General features: G+C 40.0%; 1 protein-coding gene across 2 annotated transcripts in view; it reads left to right on the forward strand.

Moving 5' to 3' along the window:
• Positions 1–953: 953 nt before the first annotated feature.
• The window catches only part of LOC131065655 (uncharacterized), a 47,785-nt gene continuing 28,647 nt past the window's right edge, over positions 954–20,091 (forward strand). The window contains exon 1 of one of the 2 annotated variants that reach the window (XM_058000240.2): positions 954–1,498. In XM_058000240.2, the coding sequence (XP_057856223.1) occupies positions 1,157–1,498 (342 nt within the window). In that variant the 5' untranslated portion in view covers positions 954–1,156. The remainder of the gene's footprint in view (positions 1,499–20,091) is intronic. The other variant, XM_058000239.2, reaches the window with a different exon arrangement.

The following is a 20,091-nucleotide window of genomic DNA, read 5'->3' on the forward strand; positions in this document are numbered from 1 at the left end:
GTCTTGTTATTCTCACTTATTATCGAGTATTTGCAGAATATTTCATATTATATCCCTATCTTGTGTAAGTTATTTCATTATAGTTAACTCCTTCATCCCTTATGAATGCATTTATAAAGAACAGGTGAATTTTTTTTACACAAATAACATCCTAGGTTTTTATAGACACCTTGCCAAGGTTGTTGGAACAATAAATGAAATGAGATTTACAAGGTTGATGACACCTTAATCCTAACATGCTATCAAAGCCACCAAAAGTTTCACATTTATCTATTGTAGTTGAGCCTTTTGCCAATTTGGCAAAGGGAGCTTCATAAAAAGGTTCACTTGCAAAGTCTTCATTCCCTTTGAATTGCCCATATTGTCTAGAGAGGGATTTTTTGGAAAACACACAAGAGAGACATAAAACTTACTTGAAACCTTCAAGATTAGGCAAATATTCTCCATCTAAGTTGTGCTACCAAATTCTATGATTTCCCAAGTCATCATGTAAGTCCCAATCACTTTAGTAGACATCCAAATTGTTCAGCAACATAGACTTTCTTAGATAATCCAAAATAGTAAAATTAGATGAAAAGATAAGTAATCACATAGAAACAAAATACCTTTAAACAACCTTAAAAAATCATTAATTTTTTTTCGACTTCTAATATAAAATAATACTCAAACAATTAAATAAACTTTCCACTAATTTAAAATACTCATATATTAAATTTAACAAATTTATCATTTTTTCTCCTAAAAGATGCATCCAAATGCCCGCAGTTATTTTGGCTCCAAAATGACACTCTTGTCCCACATAATATTAATATCATGTCATTATTGATGGTTGATGACACAAACAACAACTATGATTTTTTCATAAAAATCAATAAAATGCATTTTATAACCCTATTTTGAAGCCTGCCTCGACATCCAAACGTTAAAATGCCCATCCCAAGCCTTGAGCACCGGAAGAGCATAAATAAATTTGTAGAACTTATATTGAAAACACTTCTATTATATAAAATTAATTTCTGTATTGGCTTTTGTGGAAGTTGAAACTTGAGTGGAACACGTTTTGCCACATTCACCTATTTCCTTATAGAGACCTCTGTTCTTAAAACCAGACTGAAATACTTTACCAGCATGAGGATATGCTAAGTTATGATATGATATGGCCACCCTTCCTGCTTTTTCACTTCACGGCTCATCATTTCCCATTACGATCACAACTGTAAGAAACTACATTCCCAGACAAGCTATCAAAACTTCTTCAATCCACTTCAAAACAACCCATTCCATAATTAATGCAAATTATGTAGTTAGGACAAAATGGACTCTGTGGAGAAAACACAGAAGAAGAGTAAGGAGCGTTAGCGGTAACGTATGCAAAGCTCAGATGGAAGATAATAAGCTCTCTGAGGTGGATATGAGAAACAAGAAGGCACTACAAGCAGCTTTGTGGACGATGGAAGGAGTTTACATATGTTGGTTGTTCCTCCTGCCTTATGCTCCGGTACAACAGATATAAACTCTCGCTTCTTCCTCCTTTTTGTTTTGAAGTAGAGTTGTGGATTGGACTCTTATAAAACATGATGACTGGGTTTCCTGGAAATTCACTTCTTACTTTTTTGTAACACCTAAAATATGCTCTTTTTACACCAGACTTTCATAAGTTCAAATATTTTAAATAACATGAAATGCTCAAAACGTGCTCTTCTTACGGCAGAAGTCCATTTTTTTAACTTGTTTTTTGTTATTCTTTTTTGGCACCCAGAATTTTGTTGCTTTAGGACGAGAGATTTTGAACCCGATTTACTGAAAACTTGTTGACGAGGTTTCATAGAGATACACTTTATTTTTTCCTTGAAATTCTCTTAAAAAATGCTGCATGGCAAAACAGGTCCTAAACTGGATTTATCAAAACATGATAACGGGGTTTCATGCCCAATTTTTATTCGTATTATTATTTTTAATATCCAGAAATCTGTTGTTTTTTCAGTAGAGTTGTGAATCCAATTCAATTGAACATGATAAACAGGTTTCTTAGACCCATTTTAAAAAATATTCTCAGATCTATTGTTTGACCAGTCAAATGCAGGAAAATCAGTCTGGAAATGTTTTGGCCGTAACTTGGTCAGACAGTTTCGAAATGAGCTGAAATTTGAATACAAGTAAAACACCTTACCCGTAAGATTTGGCCCAAAACTCATCCATATGACATTCTAAAACACATTTAAAAGAAAATACAAAAACCACAGCTCTGGATATGTATTTTTGGTGCTGTGTGGCATATAACGTGTCAAAATAGGGCTAGAAGCGTCCAAAACATTTTAGATTAAGGAGAAACTGTAAAACCTGGAAAAACTTTTAGGGCCTGAGAATTGATGATGCATAATTTATATTCATCTCTCTATTTTCTTTCATTGGTAGTTCTCTCTCTTTCTGTGTGAGAAGTACAGAAGGGAGACGCTTCGATTAGCATGGAAGAACCATGGAGCAAGGATATCAGGCAAGTTAGGAGGAGCTGCAATGCTCGAACAGCCAAGAGTGTAAAGCATATAAGACTCCATGCTACAAGAAGAAGGAATAATTCCTCGGAGATAACCTTAATGATCTTTAGTTTCATTAAGTTAAGAACTTAAATGTTAAATATTTCTCTCATTGGTTTTACTCCAGTGTAGATCTTCGTGTCTTCTATTGTAGGATACTGAATTATTTTTCGTTTATAAGGCTTTTCCATTAATTATTGAATAAGTGTTATTAACTGTAACTATGATGCTTAGTAAAACTATAGAAATGATTTCCAAGCATGTTGTATTTCAGCAACTCCATTAGTTCATTGGCAACATTAATTCATTTAGTTTTGCACAGAATCTGTGTTGTCTTGGAATAAGAGTTACTAAACTTGGACTTGGCAGGCTGATTTTGGACGAATACTTGGCACAAATCCCATCATAGACTCAGCAATTTGTAAAAACTATAATACATTAGAGATTTCTTAAGGAAACACATGTTTCTCTATGGAGTCTTCTCTAGATCAATTGTAAAGGCAGAAGACTAATCAATTGCATCCAATTTTATTCATAAACACAAGTATACATCAAACAAATGAGTAGGAAAGCAGATTTAAACTGAAGGAAACAAGATTTACCGTTTTGGTCTTATAGATTTTTTGGGTTTAATTTCATTTTTTATTGTTTTCGAGTTTTTTTTCTTTCCTTATGAGTCTCAGTAGCTGAAATTGCAAGGCTTGCACAGACCGGTGAGTTGATCAGGAAGTTAGCAGATTTATGTTGTTACATGACTGGGGACTTGGGAGCCTTACAGGATAAACAGTGAGTCTGGTAACTAAAGTTGCACCAACCATAACTTATGAAAATATAGATCACATTGGTATCAAAATGGCTACTTCTTAGCTTATAGGAGCTAGGAAAAGAAACTCTTACTTGAAACTTAAGATGTCTGGACATGCCTTGGAAATGAGACAGTTATAGGAATGCCTTGAACTGAGTAATACATTGAATCTAATCAAGAGGAAGCTGGTGAGAAAAGAAGCAAAAGAAAACTCAATGAATCCAAGAAAGCTGAAGCAAGGGGTTGTTTTCTTGGAAGGATTACAAACTTCCGCTCGATCATGATGTTGGAAGGTTGGTGCCTTTGTCCCCTTGGTTGTTCAGCACCACCCTCGGGGATTCGCAACATGGCTTAACTGCCTCATGTGGCTTGTTTGTCTCCGGTGTTTGTATCGGGCATTAACAAGTCGATCATTTGGTACCCTGGGCCAACAAGTGGTATCATAGCTCAGGTTACAGGTTCAAATCCCTCGGTCATGCTTGGGGGGGGGGTTTGTTGGAAGGTTGGTGCCTTTGTCCCCTTGGTTGTTCAGTGCCGCCCTTGGGGATTTGCAACATGGCTTAACTGCCTCCTGTGGTTTGTTTATCTCTAGTTTCTGTATTGGGCATTAATAGGTCGACCTTTTGGTGCAACGGCAAACCTTGGACCAACACATGATATACAAAATAGAGTTAACAGCAAATTACTGATGGTCAAAACAGAGCGGGAAGCAACTATAATGAAGGGTGATCCATAAACCCTGAAATCAATGTAGAAGTTTCAATCACAAAATAGTAAAATGTACTTGTCTACTTGCTCCAACAAATGATAGTGCTAAAAAGGCATGAATGTTGTTGAAAAATCAGTAACATGCTGGAAATAATAGATTTGACACAAATATGTAATATCCCCAAATAGGGATAATAGAAAAACAACAATTTCCAAAATTAGGGCACAAGAACTTCTGAAATTTTATTTGCAAATAAGATATTCTTCAACAAACTCAGATTCAGTCTTAATTTATTGATCTGATTTTTCTGCTAATATAAATAAATTTGAGTATATCTGAGTATAGAAAAGTTATAGGAAAGCACTCTAATTCTGCCCAGAAATTACAGAAATGGTTTACATTTATTTTCTTTTTTTTAATGATATGAAGATGATTAAAAGTATGCAGATTTAGACACATACCTCTGAAATGTCTTCAAACCCTAGCTGTCCTTGCTAAAACTCTTAGAAAACCAGCACTAGGTCTGTCCCACTTGTCCTTTTTGTTGCTATCCTCAATGATGTTTAGAAATATGAAGACACATTGTTGTAGATTATCCAAATCTGAACCTGTAGCTCAGAATCTCGTCTCCAAATTGGCCTGCAAACCTGATAGAGAATTGCAGCTCTGAAAATGATGTGCTAGGGCATCACAGACCAAAGTCCTTGCACTGAAACACATCCTTTTAACTAGGGGAAGCCCATATGTCTCTCTAAAACCAAGGATACTTGAGGGTTTTGGACCTTAAGCCAAAGATTGTAGTTGCAGTAGATAATATACTGATAACTTAATGAGTTCCAAAACAACCCTATAATGTTATATAATGACTCCCAAAAGGATGATTTAAGCTCAGCCATTGATCCATTACCAACTCAATCCAATGCTCCACATAAATCCCTAAAAATGAGTCAATAGGCTCCTTGAAATCCTACACTCCCTTGACCTTTGTGGCACATTTTTAATAAAATCACTTAAAGTACTTGTCTCTTAAGTCATTAAATTTAAAAAGGGGGACAAGTCTTTAGGCTAGGAGTCACTTAAATTCCATAAAAGGTTGTGCCCACAATTTAAAATCACTTAAGTTCACTGAAGTTGCATAAAAAGACATGCCCACAACTCAAGAATAGAATAGAATACAAGCCAAAGAATCCAACACTTGCCCAATAATGCTCTACGTCCTTTTCCTCTTGGGTAATCAAAGGAAAGGACAGCCAATGCACCGTTAAGCCTCATGGCTTGATTTGGGGATATCACAAAATAACTCATAGAAATTTTACCCTAGAAACCATGTGAGTGAAAAAATCAGCTTGTTAGTGGCAATTGCTCATCTACTTAAATGCAATTAATTGAAAGAACAAGTACATATAGTGGATAAAACGATATTTGTTCCTCTTCTACCTCATCAAGCCTCTACAAACTATGAACAGCTGAATTCTCCTAATTTCTTCAATACCAACACTCAAATCTTTCCTACAATGCCAAAACATGCTCTCCAGCTTTATGTACAGTTGCTGATGATGCTGGGAATTCAGGAGTGGCAGACCTGAATTTCTAACTAGTTGTAGTTAAGAATAAAGATTAGAAAACCATGTAATCTTATGAAATTAGCTACTCCATTATTAGAGAAAGATAAAAACAATAATAACAGTACCAAAAGATTCAAAGTTATGATCATACCTTTAATATGAAGAGCTTCATTGTTAAACCTTGTACACCTTCAAAACAAAGGGGTCAGCAACATATCATATAATAAAGACTTGCAAGCATCTATGGAATAAGTCATTGATCGTCCAAAGAAGAATCCGATCTCTAGCATGCCGAGCACAATGACCTCAAACCATCTCGTATACTTGATCACAATCTTACGTCAACATCTGTGAACTTCCATGATGCCGCAGCAAGGTCATGACTGTTGTCGGGTAATTATGTCATATTGTAATTAGGATGTTAAGTGTGTTAAGGGTCGGTGGTTACGTGACGGTTGCCGACAATTGGCACCGGACAACCTGTACCGACACCTATATATATGTACTTGGGCTTCTATTTCCATATATGTGATAGACGGAAGGGAAACTATGTTTTGAATGTACTGGTATTGTGGAATCAATGAATACAGACATATGAGTTCTTCTCACTTGCATCCTTGTGTACTGCTACTATTTCTATATTCCTGTACTGTTATGCATTGAATGCACACACACCCCTCAGGGGCAAAACATCTGGCACCGTTGCCGAATTAAACTTGGAATGACAGGAGCGTACTACATGGCACGACGATAATGAGACAACCAGTGAATGAGGGGACAAGTAGCAATCCCGAGGAAGAGCCGACATAGTTGTTCGAAGGAGAGAGGGCACTGACAAGGGACTTCACCTGCATCTTACAAGCATCAATTGAAACTTATGTAAGAAGGGAAGCCACCACGAAGGACGTCCCTGAGAGCTCTGTGTGGAGTGCCCTTGGCGTAAGTCCATTGGTGAACCGGTTGATTAATAACCTGCGTAGCCTGTTGGCACAAGCATTTCTTGCCCTACAAACTCGCCGAGAGGAAACCTACCGCAAGAACCGTCGGCAACAAATTTTACAACAATTCCAAGAAAGGAGTCAATGGGAGGAGGAGGAACGTGACGAAGGCCACCGAAGAACCTTCCACTCCATGGAACGTAGGAATTGATGCCTGTGACGTTGAACAAAGATCGAAATCGTGTACCGAAGGGACAAGAGGAAGACGGACACGAATTAGCAGCGAAGGCACTAAGATTGGAACAACAAGCCGAACGTCGATGACGATTGAAGAAACTTGCTGAGGAAGGAAGCGGAAATGGCAATGATGGCTCGGGTGGTGAGGGCCAAGTTTCTGTGCTAATAGAAACCACTAGAAAGTGGTTGGGGGACCTTTCCCTCACGTTGGAAGAGATTGGTGACGAGAGTACGGTAGAGCCGTACACGCCATTCAGAGGTACCGAGACCAGGAGAGAAGAGGGGATCGAGACCGATAACAGAGGGGTGGGAGATACCGGTGCGACCGAAGGTGTCAGGAGGACACAAGGGCATGGTACTAGAAGCGATCTGTTTGGTTCGGACTCATCACATCCTGGTGGTCAAAGTAACCCGGTGGGACCCAACGTACCAAATCTGCCAATGTCCGGAGCACCGTTTGGAGGTTTAGTGTTCGGAGGATCAGTTCCTAGAGGATCAAGTTCCGGAGGGCAGACTGGGCCGCAGCCAAGGAGCGTGATGGTGAACAGGCAAAAGTTGCCTAAGTTCAATGGAGATGAGAAAGAAGACCCTGTACGACATTGTCGTACGTGTGAAACAATCTGATCGGCCAATGGAGTGATCGACAAGGCTAAATGGGTGGTGCAGTTCACTGCCATCCTACGCGAGGTAGCCATTGATTGGTACTCCGATACAGCCAAGACGAAGGTAGGAACTTGGGACGAGTTGCAGAAAGCCTTCGAGATGGAGTTTTGACTCCTTCAGAACAATAATGAAATCGTCGCCGAAATCTTGTGCACAAAGCACAGGAAGAACGAGACAGTATGAGCATACAATCGGAGACTCAAAGAGTTGCTCGGAAAGATGGATAATCAACCTGCTGATGGATTGAAAAAGCGGTGGTTCGTGGAAGGACTGAGTTCCTCTCTCAGAAAGAAGATGAAGATTGTCCCTTCTACCTCGTATGAGGACGCATACAACCGAGCCATGGACCTCGAGAGCGAAGGCGAGACCTCGAAGAAGAAGGATAAATCATTGGGTGACGATGGTTCTTCTGAGAGCAGTAGTGATGAGAAATCGAGCAAGAAAGTTCACGCTCTACAGAAGGACATATATAGGATGATGAAAGAATTCAAAGCAATGAAGGGAAGCAACAGTAAGAATGAAGGGGGCTTATGGTGCGCAGATTACAAGGAGGAAGGCCACACTAAGGGTACGTGTCCGAAGAAAGATTTTTGTGACATTTGTCAAGTACTGGGACACTCCACCAAGGAGTGCCCGTACAATATGAAAATAAGAAGTGCTCAAGTGCTTTTGACCCAGGAGCAACCTTCCACAGCGGTAGCTGCTAACCCACAACAATCGACCAATACCACAACATCTTCTGGCGGGTACAAAAACAATAGACGAGGAGAAAAGAATAACAACAATAGCACCTGCAGAGTGCAGTATGATGCAAAAGGCTGCCCGATGATCCAGTGTCGAGCCTCTAATGAATGGAGGCACTATGCCTGTGATTGCCCCAAGGGAGACACCTCTTAGCATATGTGCCGGTGGTGTGGCCTAGGAGATCACGACGACGGGAGTTGCTCGAAGTCTGGAGTAAATTTGTTAACCATTGAAAGTCCAATGAAAGGGAGACGCTCGCCATCACTAGAGCACTAACAAAGAAGGCTACTTATCTTGACCCTCGTACAGAGAAGGAACGAGTACGAGCAGCTAAGGCTGATATTGAGTAGGAAATGAGGAAGGAGCCTCGAGAAACCCCGACTGAATCCGAACAAAACATCCTCTGACAAGTGTTGCAGATTGAGGTACCCATCAAACTCTAGGACCTCCTCAACACCATGCCGAGATTAAGAGAAGCCATCACTAATGCCGCAGAAGTGCCAATCCGTACAACAACACTACACATAGAGGTGCCGGTCAGCCCCTCGGTTGACCCTATGTTGTTGGCGGTGAACAGCGGGAGACACTCGACAGTGGTGGAAATGGGGATATTGGGTACGATCCTCACAAACACCATCATAGACGAAGGGTATGGGGTGAATGTACTCCCCGAGGAGACGTGGCGAAAATTGGGCAAGCCGACATTATGGCTGCCAACCTTCAACCTAGTGGGTGCCGACCAACATGGTATCAAACCCATCGGGACACTCATGGCTCAATAGGTGACGATCGACACTCAGCCCTTCATTCTAGACTTTGTGGTGATTACCTTGAAGAAAAGAGGCTATGACGCAATCTTGGGAAGAGGCTGGCTGATTAAAGCCCGAGTAAATCACAACTGGAAGTAGAACACGTTGTCCATGGAGAAGGGCGGTTCGAAACTTATCATTGACCTTCAGACATAGTTGGTGAGTGAAGAAATGGCATCTTCTTCAGATTCTGAATCCGATGGGGATTCCGGGGTGGATGAGAACAAAAGGGAGCTGAACGACGAAGGTGTTTTGGAATTAGAAGACTGCTCAGAGGATGAGGGAGGCTTGTTGAATGGGCTATTCCATTGGCAGATGGAAGATTATGAAGTATTCCATCTTGCATGCCACATGCTGCAAATTGAAGAAGAGCCAGGCGAGAAGGATGAGTTCCTGCCAGAATACAGGGAGTATAAGGAGGGAGACGCCAGAGTGAATGAAGTTCTGGCGTACGAGTTTTCAAAGGACAAACCAATGCGGTACGAAGACCCCACCTCGAAGGAGACGAACTTAGGAGATGCTGCCACCCCTCGAAATATCTGGGTGGGAGACGATTGGAGCCCGGTGCTAAAGGTTGCAACATTCAAAATTTTCATGGAATACAAGGACGTGTTCGCTTGGTCCTACAAAGATCTGAAAGGAGTCCTGCCCGAATTGTGCGTCCATCGGATACCATTGGTCCCTGGAGCCCAGCCGGTATGGAAGAGGCCGTATCGCATGAATAAAAACTATGCATCCAAGGAGAACGAAGAAATTGAGCGGATGCTGGAGGCCGACATCATATTTCGGGTGGAGACAAGTGAGTGGGTTTCGTCGATCGTGATCTTGTTGAAGGAGGAGGCCAACTAGATCCGCATCTGCGTGGATTCTTGGTGCCTCAACGCAGTCACCATCAAGGATCGGTTCCCTATACCTTTCACAGACAACATCCTTGAGGAGGTGGCTGGCCATGAAATGTACTCATTTCTGGATGGCTTCTCGGGATACAATCAAATTTCGATAGCTGAGGAGGACAAGTTAAAGACCACTTTTGTGGTGGAGGATGGAGTCTATGCGTACAATCGAATGCCGTTCGGTTTGTGCAATGCTCCGGCAACATTTCAAAGGATAGTTCTCCACATCTTCGACAAAATGTCTATGGGAAACTTTAAGGCCTTCTTGGATGACTGGTCTATTTTTAGTAGCGAAGACACTCACTTGGTGGCACTGCGGGAATGCATGGAGAGATGCCAGAGGGCCAGGCTGGCCTTCAATCCGAAGAAATGTAGTTTTATGGTACCGCAAGGAAAGTCGCTGGGCCATATTGTTTGCAAGGCTGGATTAAAAACTGACTAGGATAAGGTACGGGTAATTGTGGAGATGGAGTTGCCCATTGATGTGACAAGAGTAAAGTCCTTCCTGGGACATATAGGATATTACTGAAAGTTCATTAAGAACTTTGCTCAACTTCCATTCCCATTGGACAAGTTGACATGGAAGGGCGAACCGTACGTGTGGGGACCGGCACAAGGGGAAGCATTTGATGAACTCAAGAGGAGATTGGTGGCCGCACCCATTCTGGCCTATCAAAGTTATGATCATACCTTCAATATGAAGAGCTTCATTGTTAAACCTTGTACACCTTCAAAACAAAGGGGTTAGCAACATATCATATACTTGTAGCGTCCAAAAATTGCGACACTTGCAATTTTGACTGCATTTGGGTCTTCACAATGGCGACGCAACATTGAACCTGAATGGAGACCCCGAAACTTGTCCACAACATCAAAAACTGCATTTTTCCAGCACCCTGCCTGATCCCTCCTTGCACCTTGCTGTCCCAGGAGGTGGGACCAGAGCGCCCAGCGCCCTAGTCCCCCAGGACCATGGCGCCCAGCGCCCTGGTCCCTGGCCCTATTTTGGGCCCGGTCTCCTATGGGACTTCGGGTCTTTTTGTTTGCAAATTGGAAAATAACATTTCCTGGTCGGCTTAAGGTCGGAAAAATCAGTCTATCAACCCTAATTGACAAGTATATAAACTACTTTTCCTCTCTCATTTTGGTATGAGGAATAGAGGCGAAAAAGGTGGAAACGATACTCAAACATTCAAGCATTCAAACATTCAAGCATTCAAGCATTCAAACATTCCTTCAAGCAATTGATCATTCTAAGTCTCCATTCAAGGCTAAGTGTTGCATTCAAGACAAGGATTCAACCATTGAAGAGGAGATCACATGCTACAACATACAACATACAACAAACAACAACATCTATACCTTCGCATATAAGGATACAAACATCCTTACAACAAGGTACTAGTACTTGTTTTACATTACAGTCATTTACATTTACAACATTTCTCATTTCTTGGTTAATTCCAAAACCGGGGTTTGACCTAAGGGCAAACCCCTAATCCCTAACCCCCCAATCGTCTTCGCTTTTTTGTGTGTAGGTTGCAGGTACGCGGCTGAAATTGAAGATCTGGAATCCTTGTGCAGAGACGAACAGATGCCCCTTCGTTTCGCGGATTTTTCGGAGGACCGTGTGCACGCCGGGCGCCATCGTCCCGTCAACTTTTGCTCAAATTTGCAGGACAGCGCCGTCTCGACATTTTACTGCTAATTCCAGGTCCGCAGCTTCATATCATATCCCTATCTCTATTTATAAGTGAATCTTTCTTGCTTCTACATGCATTCCTAGTTCAATCTTTCTATCTACATTCTTTACAAAAGAGGGTATCCTTGCTATCACAACCGTTGAAACTCATATAGAATCCAATCTTGCATTGCGTGGGATTGGATCTTGTGGGTTTCAACCCCTCTTTTGAATGTAAAGTCTCCCCTAAGTGAAAACCATCAACCCTAGTGACTCTCCCTTCTCTCTCCTTGGAGTTGGGGAGGGGAGAACAACTAGGGTTCGATTTTTCCGCTTTACAATACTAAAGACTTGCAAGCATCTATAGAATAAGTCATTGATCATCCAAAGAAGAATCTGATCTCTAGCATGCCGAGCACAATGACCTCAAACCATCTCATATACTTGATCACAATTTTACGTCAACATCTGTGAACTTCCATGATGCCGCAGCAAGGTCATGACCAGATATCTCGAGAAGGTCCAATATCATTATGGAGATGGGAAATCAAGTTCATATAACCGAGATAGAAGGTAAAACACATCATCAGCATGAAGATAAGATTAATTATGACCACTTGATGAACATCAGATCGGAGCTTGTTAGCCATCACCCATTACAGTACCACTATCATCGATAATAATTACAATTGCAAGATAAGATACCTATTGTGACCTTTTCATACATTTCTCCATTGCAAATGGGGAGCCCCCTACATTTTTGGTCCCCTTGGTCTTTTGGTTGTGGTTCTTTAGATTTTTTCGCAGCAATCCCTTCGGTCGCCCCAAGTCTACAAATGTTTCAACAAATTCTAATCAAGTCCGCAAGTGTTTTGAGTAAATTTGGCTAAGTTTGGAGCTTGTTTTGTCTATTTTAGGGTTTTTGCCCTTTAGACTTAGATTTGAGGTCATTTTCTTAGGGTTTTGGAAAATATGAACGTAACAATGAAGTCAAAATGCTTCAAGGAAGCTACTAGTGAAATTTGAGCAAATTTTGAGAGATTACTTTTTTTTAGTAAGTTTCACTACATCCCGGATTGGCCTAATTTTGCATTTAAACAAACTTACTATTTTTAGTAAGTATCAACTTGTTTCGGTTTTCTCTAATTTGATGTTTGGAAGTACTTGCTATTTTTAGTAAGTTTATTTTTGGCAGGCCCATCTCAAGCAGTGGTTAGGACACCGATGGCAGAGCATTCCTTAAAATCCAATTCCAAATCCAGAAAGTTGAAAAAGCAGGCAGATGATTAGAAAAATGGCTAAGTATGGAATTCCTTCCTTAAGTGAATAAGCATGGAAAATTATTCTAAAGGATGAGAAATCTACTTTAATCCAAAAATGGCATCCAAATTTGGAAGGATGAAAAGTCAAGAAAGAATTGCAAAGTTTCAATGAATTCCTTCTCCATGGCCAAAGTGGATTCCAAAAGAGGAATGGGCGCCAAATCAATGAAGAGAAGGAATTTCTCCTCCATGAAGAAATTCCGCCCAAGACTAGAGTAGGGCACCAAATTGAGGTCATGTAGGAATTTCCAAATGTGCAAAAAATCCTTCACCATGGCAAAATGGTGCCCAAGATAGGAGAAGGGCACTAGAAAGGGGTATAGGAGGAAAATCCTCCTAAGACAAAAAATCCTCTTCCATTTGAAAAATCCGCCCAAGATAGGAGAAGGGCACCAAAATGGCATCAAGGAGGAAATTTCCAAGAGCCTCAAAATTTTTTCTCCAATGCAAAATATGCTTAGGTCAGAAACAGAATGTGGAAATCAAGGACAAGGAGAAAAAAGTTCAAAGTTTAAATTCTTTCCCTCCACTCAATATGTTTTCAAGGACAAAGAAGGAGCAAGGATTTCATGTTAAGGAATATTTTTTCATCTTCACAAAAATTCCTTCCTCTCCTTTGAAGTGCGCCCAAGTATGCACAAGGCCTTGGAAAACATAAGATTTGACTAAGGTATGAACAAATTCCTTCCTCACTGGCAAAATGAAACCAATCTCAAGATAGGGTGCCAAAATGATGCCAAGGAGGAATTCTTTCCTTCAACTAAATTCCTCCTCTCTTGAAATGCGCTCTAGGACATAGGTAGGGTGCAAAAGAGCATGGTCAATAAGGAGAATTCAACTTCGACAAAATTCCTCCTCTTTAGTTGAAATGTAATGTCCCCACTTTGAAATATAACTTAATGGTAAATAATAATAATAAAATTAAAAGGCCATTGTCTATGAAAATGCTACTCTTTTTTGTCAAAAATGTGCTAAACAAGGGCACACGTATGTTGAGTGTAAGACCCTGGCGTCTGCAGAACCCAAGCTAAAAGAAAAGGCTATTGTGGATGAACCCATCAGCCCAAGTGCTCCCTCTTCTTCAGCCCCTTTGGGACTGCCTAATGTGAGTGAGATCTCTGATGATTACCCCCACATTGACAAGATCCTTGACATTTTAAAAACCCTTGTTGATCCAGTGAAGAAATCTAGCCCAGTTGTGCCTTTGGAAGATGGTGAAATTCCCCCACTGATTAGTCTACGGCTATCCCCTGGTCCCTCTGCCTCCCCCTCCTTGGCTATGGGTGATGGCTACCTCTCCCCCAAGCCTCTTGCTATATCTATCCCCACGACCCCACAACCCCCCTTCAACCTCTATGGTGTTAAGACCCCTCCGGATGGAAATAAGTTGTTAATCACAGCCCCTCTCTGTCCCCCTAGTAGTGCGGAGACGTCGGAGGGAGTGGCTAAATCTCCCCTGCCGACTTCTAGTGTGAAGTTATCACCACCCTTTTCTCCCCCCCGCAGATAATGAGGACTGGTTGACTCAGAAGAAGAAAACAAGAGCTAAGAATGCAGATGTGGGCATTGATAGTAAAGTTGGAAGACCAACTGAGAGGGTGCTGAGACATAAAGTTGTGGCAAGGGATATTGCAAGGGGCAGACAACTGACCCTTGATGGAATCAACAGGAATAAGAAATGAAGTTCCTCTTTTGGAACATAAGGGGACTTAACAACCCCAGAAGCAATTTGCTATAAAACAATATATCTTGGAAATGAAACTAGATATTTGTCTTCTTCAGGAGGTAAAAATGTCCTACCAAACTTTTGCAACCATTGCTGGTAAACTTTGGCCGGGGGCTGCCTTTTTGTATGTGGAGGCGTTGGGGGCGTCTGGGGGAATTGCTACCTTCTAGGACCCCTTCAAAGTCCAAGGAAAGATCTATGTTAGCATTCAGAACTTCCTAGCGGTTACTTTTCAATATGGTGATCTTTGCTGGCACTTGTTCAATATATATGCCCCCAATTCCAAAGTGGGAAGGCATTCAATATATATGCCCCCAATTCCAAAGTGGGAAGGCGTCTGGTGTGGGAGGAAATTTCTGAGCTTATCCTTGCAGACTAGAATTCTCATTACATGTTGGCAGGAGACTTCAACACCCCTCTCTACCCCTCTGAGAAATGTGGAGGTCTTGTGGATTTTTTTGATAGCATGGGAGATCTTGCTAATCTTATTAATGTTACTAGCCTCTTTGATCTTGATCTTCAGGGTGTCCCCTACACTTGGTCGAATAATAGGAAAGACAATCACCTAATTCAAGTCAGATTGGATAGATTTCTTGTCTCTGCCAATTGGGATATTGGTCACAACTCCTATCTAAAGACCCTCCCAAGGACTGCTTCAGATCATATTAAAATATAAAAGAATGTAATTAAATATAATTAAATTTTAATTAAGTTAATGAATGGTCAAAAAACATGAGATGAAAAGTTGCGACTACCTAAAAAATGAAATATAAAAAGGAGAAGAGAACCTCATTTGAGGGGGATAATTTGGGGAATCAGACGTGCAGACCTGATTTAAATAAAAGTACAGATCTGATTTTGGAAAGTTGTGTCCCTTTCAGAGGACAGAAATAATGAAGAGTTGCACTCTTTCAAAGGGTGCTAATGATGAAAGGGTGTGTCTTTTGCCAAAGGGCATACATGATGAAGAGAGGTGACCCCTCCTCTCATTGAGAGATATAAAGGAAAGGAATCAAAGCATCCAGTGAGAACACCATCGATCAGATCAGATCAGAACTTTTATGAAGTTATAGACTGTCTCCATAGTCAAACAAAGGCATATATAAGGCTGATGCGTAGGATGATCTAAAACAACGAGCACTATACAAAAAGGTGCATTTAATTATTGCAGAGCAGCGATACCAATCCAGGCAGAGATCTTATTATACGTCAATGCAGCATTAGCATGTCAGCAAATGGTTTAATGAAACGATAAGAATTGTGTTTACATTAACAAGTATTATTAATAATCCTTGATCAGGTGCAATAATCAGCAGAAGATTAATTAGTTATGGAAAAAGACATGGTATGAGAAGTCACCACCTTTGCAAGTATAGTGACTGTTTGGAAAGACATAACTTTCCATGCAGATTGAGGGTTTACATACAGCATAACAACCACTCAAAGGAAAGGCATTGAACAATGCTGGAAGAGGTGAACATAATAAAGAGATCGAATCTGCAACTATTGTTCAGTTAAGACTATATTCTTGTATGAAGTTTTGTGCATTTTTCTGATAATATTCTCTGCATACTATTATTGATAGCAGATCGTTGTTATGATCATTCACTGCATGTATTCTCCAATCTGCTCATTTCTGACTCATACTGTGTGATCTATTACGATCAATATGATGGTATAATAATTGTTAAACTAAGGGAACTTGTAACCCCTACATGACTTATAAATTGCAAACTCATTGCTTAATGTACGTGGGACCCTCTCTTAGGTATGCCACTCCATAGTGTCTGCCTAAACCCTGTCACATGGAGCCAAGAGGGATGAAGCATCTGCTCTTGGGCTTAAGAGAGGAGGTGGTTGTGATGAGGGGGAACGGTGGTAGGACACCTCACTGGGTATGCCACTTCATGATGGATGCTTAACACCTGCCACATGGAGCCAAGAGGGATGTAGCATCTGCTCTTGGGCATAGGGTGGAGGGTCTCTTGGACACCCTATCCAGCTAGCTTACCTTATTGCACTAAGAATTGGATAATAAAGAATGGCAACTAACCTGCAATATGGTTTTATTTAACAAATATAATACTAATGGTAATTAATACATTAAGAATCGTATCACTCAATCTAATTCATTTGTATATGTTTCAATTTATAAGTATTACTTCATATGTGTCCTCTAATTTGTGTTGCAGGAAAACAATATACAAAGGTACTCCCATAAACTTAATTACCTATTTTAGATTTGGGCAAATTTAGGTTAATTTAAAGTATAACTAATTAGGGGACATTACATGAAATGTATCCAAGGCAAGAGGAGGGTGCCAAAATCATGCTGAGGAGGAATTTTCATCTTGAAGGAAATTCCTCCACTACACCATAAATGCGCTCTGGGACAGGTGGAGAGCGCTAGAATCCAGTGAAGGAGGATTTTCCTCCCAGGACGAAATTCCTTCATCACAACAAAATTGCGCCCAAGTGTGAAAATTTCTAGAATTCTTGGAAACAATGAAAAATTGGCAATTGCGCCCAAGTGTGAAAATTTCTAGAATTCGTAGAAACAATAAAAAATTGGCTAAGGGTTGGAAATTCCTTCAAGACATAATTCTTTGAAACAATAGAAAACTAGCTAAGTAAGAAGATTTTCTTTCTCCAGAACTATGGATAGGACACAATTTCTCAAACATGGAAAAAATGGTCAGTTGATAGAAAATCTTTCTCCAGGACAAGGTATGCACAAGAACACAAGAAAATTCCTTCAAGACAAAAATCTGTTTAGATAGATTTTCTCTCTTGGAATTCCGAACGTACAAGATTTCTTCAAAAGTGGACAAAATTAAAGTAGATTTCCACAATCCATGAGACTATTTGAATGTGTTTTTGGATTTGATTGTGTGAGTTTTTTGGCAAACTCACACAGTCAAATCCAGAAGCACATTCAGATAGTGGACAAAATTGTTAAATTTCTTCCAAAGTAGCATCAAGATGGAGAAGTTTTTCTCCAAGTGTGAAGAGGACATTTCACTGTTGGAATTCAAATTGGAGACTGTGCCAAGTGTCTTTGTAGGAGAGATGGAAGCCATCATAGTCAGATTTGTCGCATTCGCCATAAATTAACGGGATGATGGTCGTCCAATTTTGGACGAGAATCTGTTGATTGCATGAAGGCATGGTGGAGTATTTTGCTGGTGGACATTTTGACCAAGTGGTGGCATATTCAATGCATGGCAGCCATCATATTTGAGGAGGTAGCGGCTCATTAATGCATGATGGGCGATTTTGAATGTAGTGATGGGTATTTAATGCATTATGGATGCCATATTGGGAGTAGAGAGCAATTAATACATAGTGGGTGTGATTCCTCATTTATGATTATTCCCCACTACTTGGCATCATACTTGGGAATCTTTGGTCAAACCCTAATTAGGGTTTTGCATGTTTAATCTTAGCCATTGATTGGTTTGCAATCTCGACCATCCATTTTCCTCTTGGAGGCCTATAAAAGGGGGTCACCCTTTCATTTGTAAAGCAAGAAGGTTTGTATGAAATTGTTGCAATAAGTTATTGAAGTAATAAATAGTGATACAATGTTCTTTGATGCTGTTCATATGTGTTATTTCTTAACTTGCATGGTTTCACCTTCCTCACTTGTTTAGATTTGTTTCAAGCATTTAGATGAATGAGATAGATTGCATTGCTTTGTGGTGAGATCAATATGCTCATACCTTTTGCTGATAGATGATTTCTATCAGCAGTGCAAGGTTGGACTGAGCTATTTTATGTGCGTGTTCTTAATTTGGATTGTTGGATGAACATTGTTTTTTGATGGTGTTCATTAATGGCTTAAAATCTTATGAGCACAACCTCTGAAGATTGCATCCACTTTATGTAGTTGTCTGAAAGTGGCGAAGTAAAGTGTGGTCGATCTCGCCTGAATCATTGTTATCTATCAAGTTCTAGATTTAGCTTAGTCTTCCTAAACCATTTCCCCTTCAAATTTCAGTTCATTCCAGTTTAGTTCATTTGAAGCAGAAGCATCATAGAATTGCTAAATCCGATGATGAAGTTCCAGCCACAGCAAAGAAGTGAAAGAATGATCCAAATGTAAGTCCCCTTAGATTATCAACAAAATCCGCCAAACAAGTCTATATCCATCAGAAAGTTGCTAGTACACAGTTGGAGCCTTGGAGTCAATGTATGATCTTCCTGCAATCTTAGCATACATCTGATTTTGATCAAGAGAGGATAAAGTGACCATTGGAAAAATTTATTTTGTGTTGGTGTGGTCACAAAACACCAGCCAACAATACCGTAAGCCAGCATTCAATTAGCATAGCATCGATTATGGATAAGCATCCATAAATCCATATTGATTAGAAAGAAAAAACGTCATATACTGCCACCGATATGAGAAATTGATTATTAAGCAATTGACTAAGTACAAAGCTGATTATCATTTGTAAAGAATATGTTAAGTGATAACAGTGGTTATGAGATAACATAATCATTACCGTAGTGTTGACATTAAGTAATAATTAAAGTGATGAGACACATCCTTTCTTATGCTTCTCCATCTCTTAACGCAGGTATAGGAAGACATTCAACTTGTCTTCTCAAGGTGTGGAGAACTTATATATTTGTTTTATCGTCCAGTTTGGATCACTCATAAAGATCAAAGGCTGAAAGCCCAAAAACGTGTGCATGTAACCGAGCATCATTTACATCTGAAACAGCACCATAAACCTTGCGTGATTTATATTCTATATCAGAAACATCATCAGCATGTATATTGCTTCCAAGCGATCAATACTTCATACATTGCAAGTATTTAATTGCATATCAGAAACAGCAATCTTGTTGCTATAAGCAACACATTATCCTATGCTGCATATACTATAAAGGAAGATCAGATATAGCAATCGATATCCCTCTTGGTGATATCCTCTCATCCGTTGTTACATGAATAATCAGATTGATCAGATATTGTAGCCAGTGCTGCAATTTCATAATCGAAGTATATATTAGATATTGAATACCACTATAAGTGATAATATACATTTACTAAGCATATTTCATAACAGTCATATTAGACATTGCTATTGCTACATCTAATTGCACACAGTTATATTTATTATAGCAGGAATTGCAACTGATTTTTTATTTATGTTCCATTACTTGCTTAAATAAGATTCAATCGACATAGTAGAAAAAGGGAAGTTGAAGTTATTGCCCCAGTATCTCTGCCTATTTGAGAACAGGACAACACAGAATTTGACCCTGCAAGCACGAATCTGTCATGTGTAGGCTTGTTTCTGAAGGTGTGTTCAACATGCAAAGTGTGGTTTTGTCCCTGCTTCTTTTGATAGACGTTGGCTCCATCATTTTCCTGAATTCAGTTTCTATTCAAGTTTTGATTTTTCTTGTGGATCTAGGTGACAGCCTACCAGTGAAGGAGGCAACACAATTTC

Source organism: Cryptomeria japonica, chromosome 3 (assembly GCF_030272615.1).
Source record: "Cryptomeria japonica chromosome 3, Sugi_1.0, whole genome shotgun sequence".
In the NCBI taxonomy this organism is placed as follows: domain Eukaryota; kingdom Viridiplantae; phylum Streptophyta; class Pinopsida; order Cupressales; family Cupressaceae; genus Cryptomeria; species Cryptomeria japonica.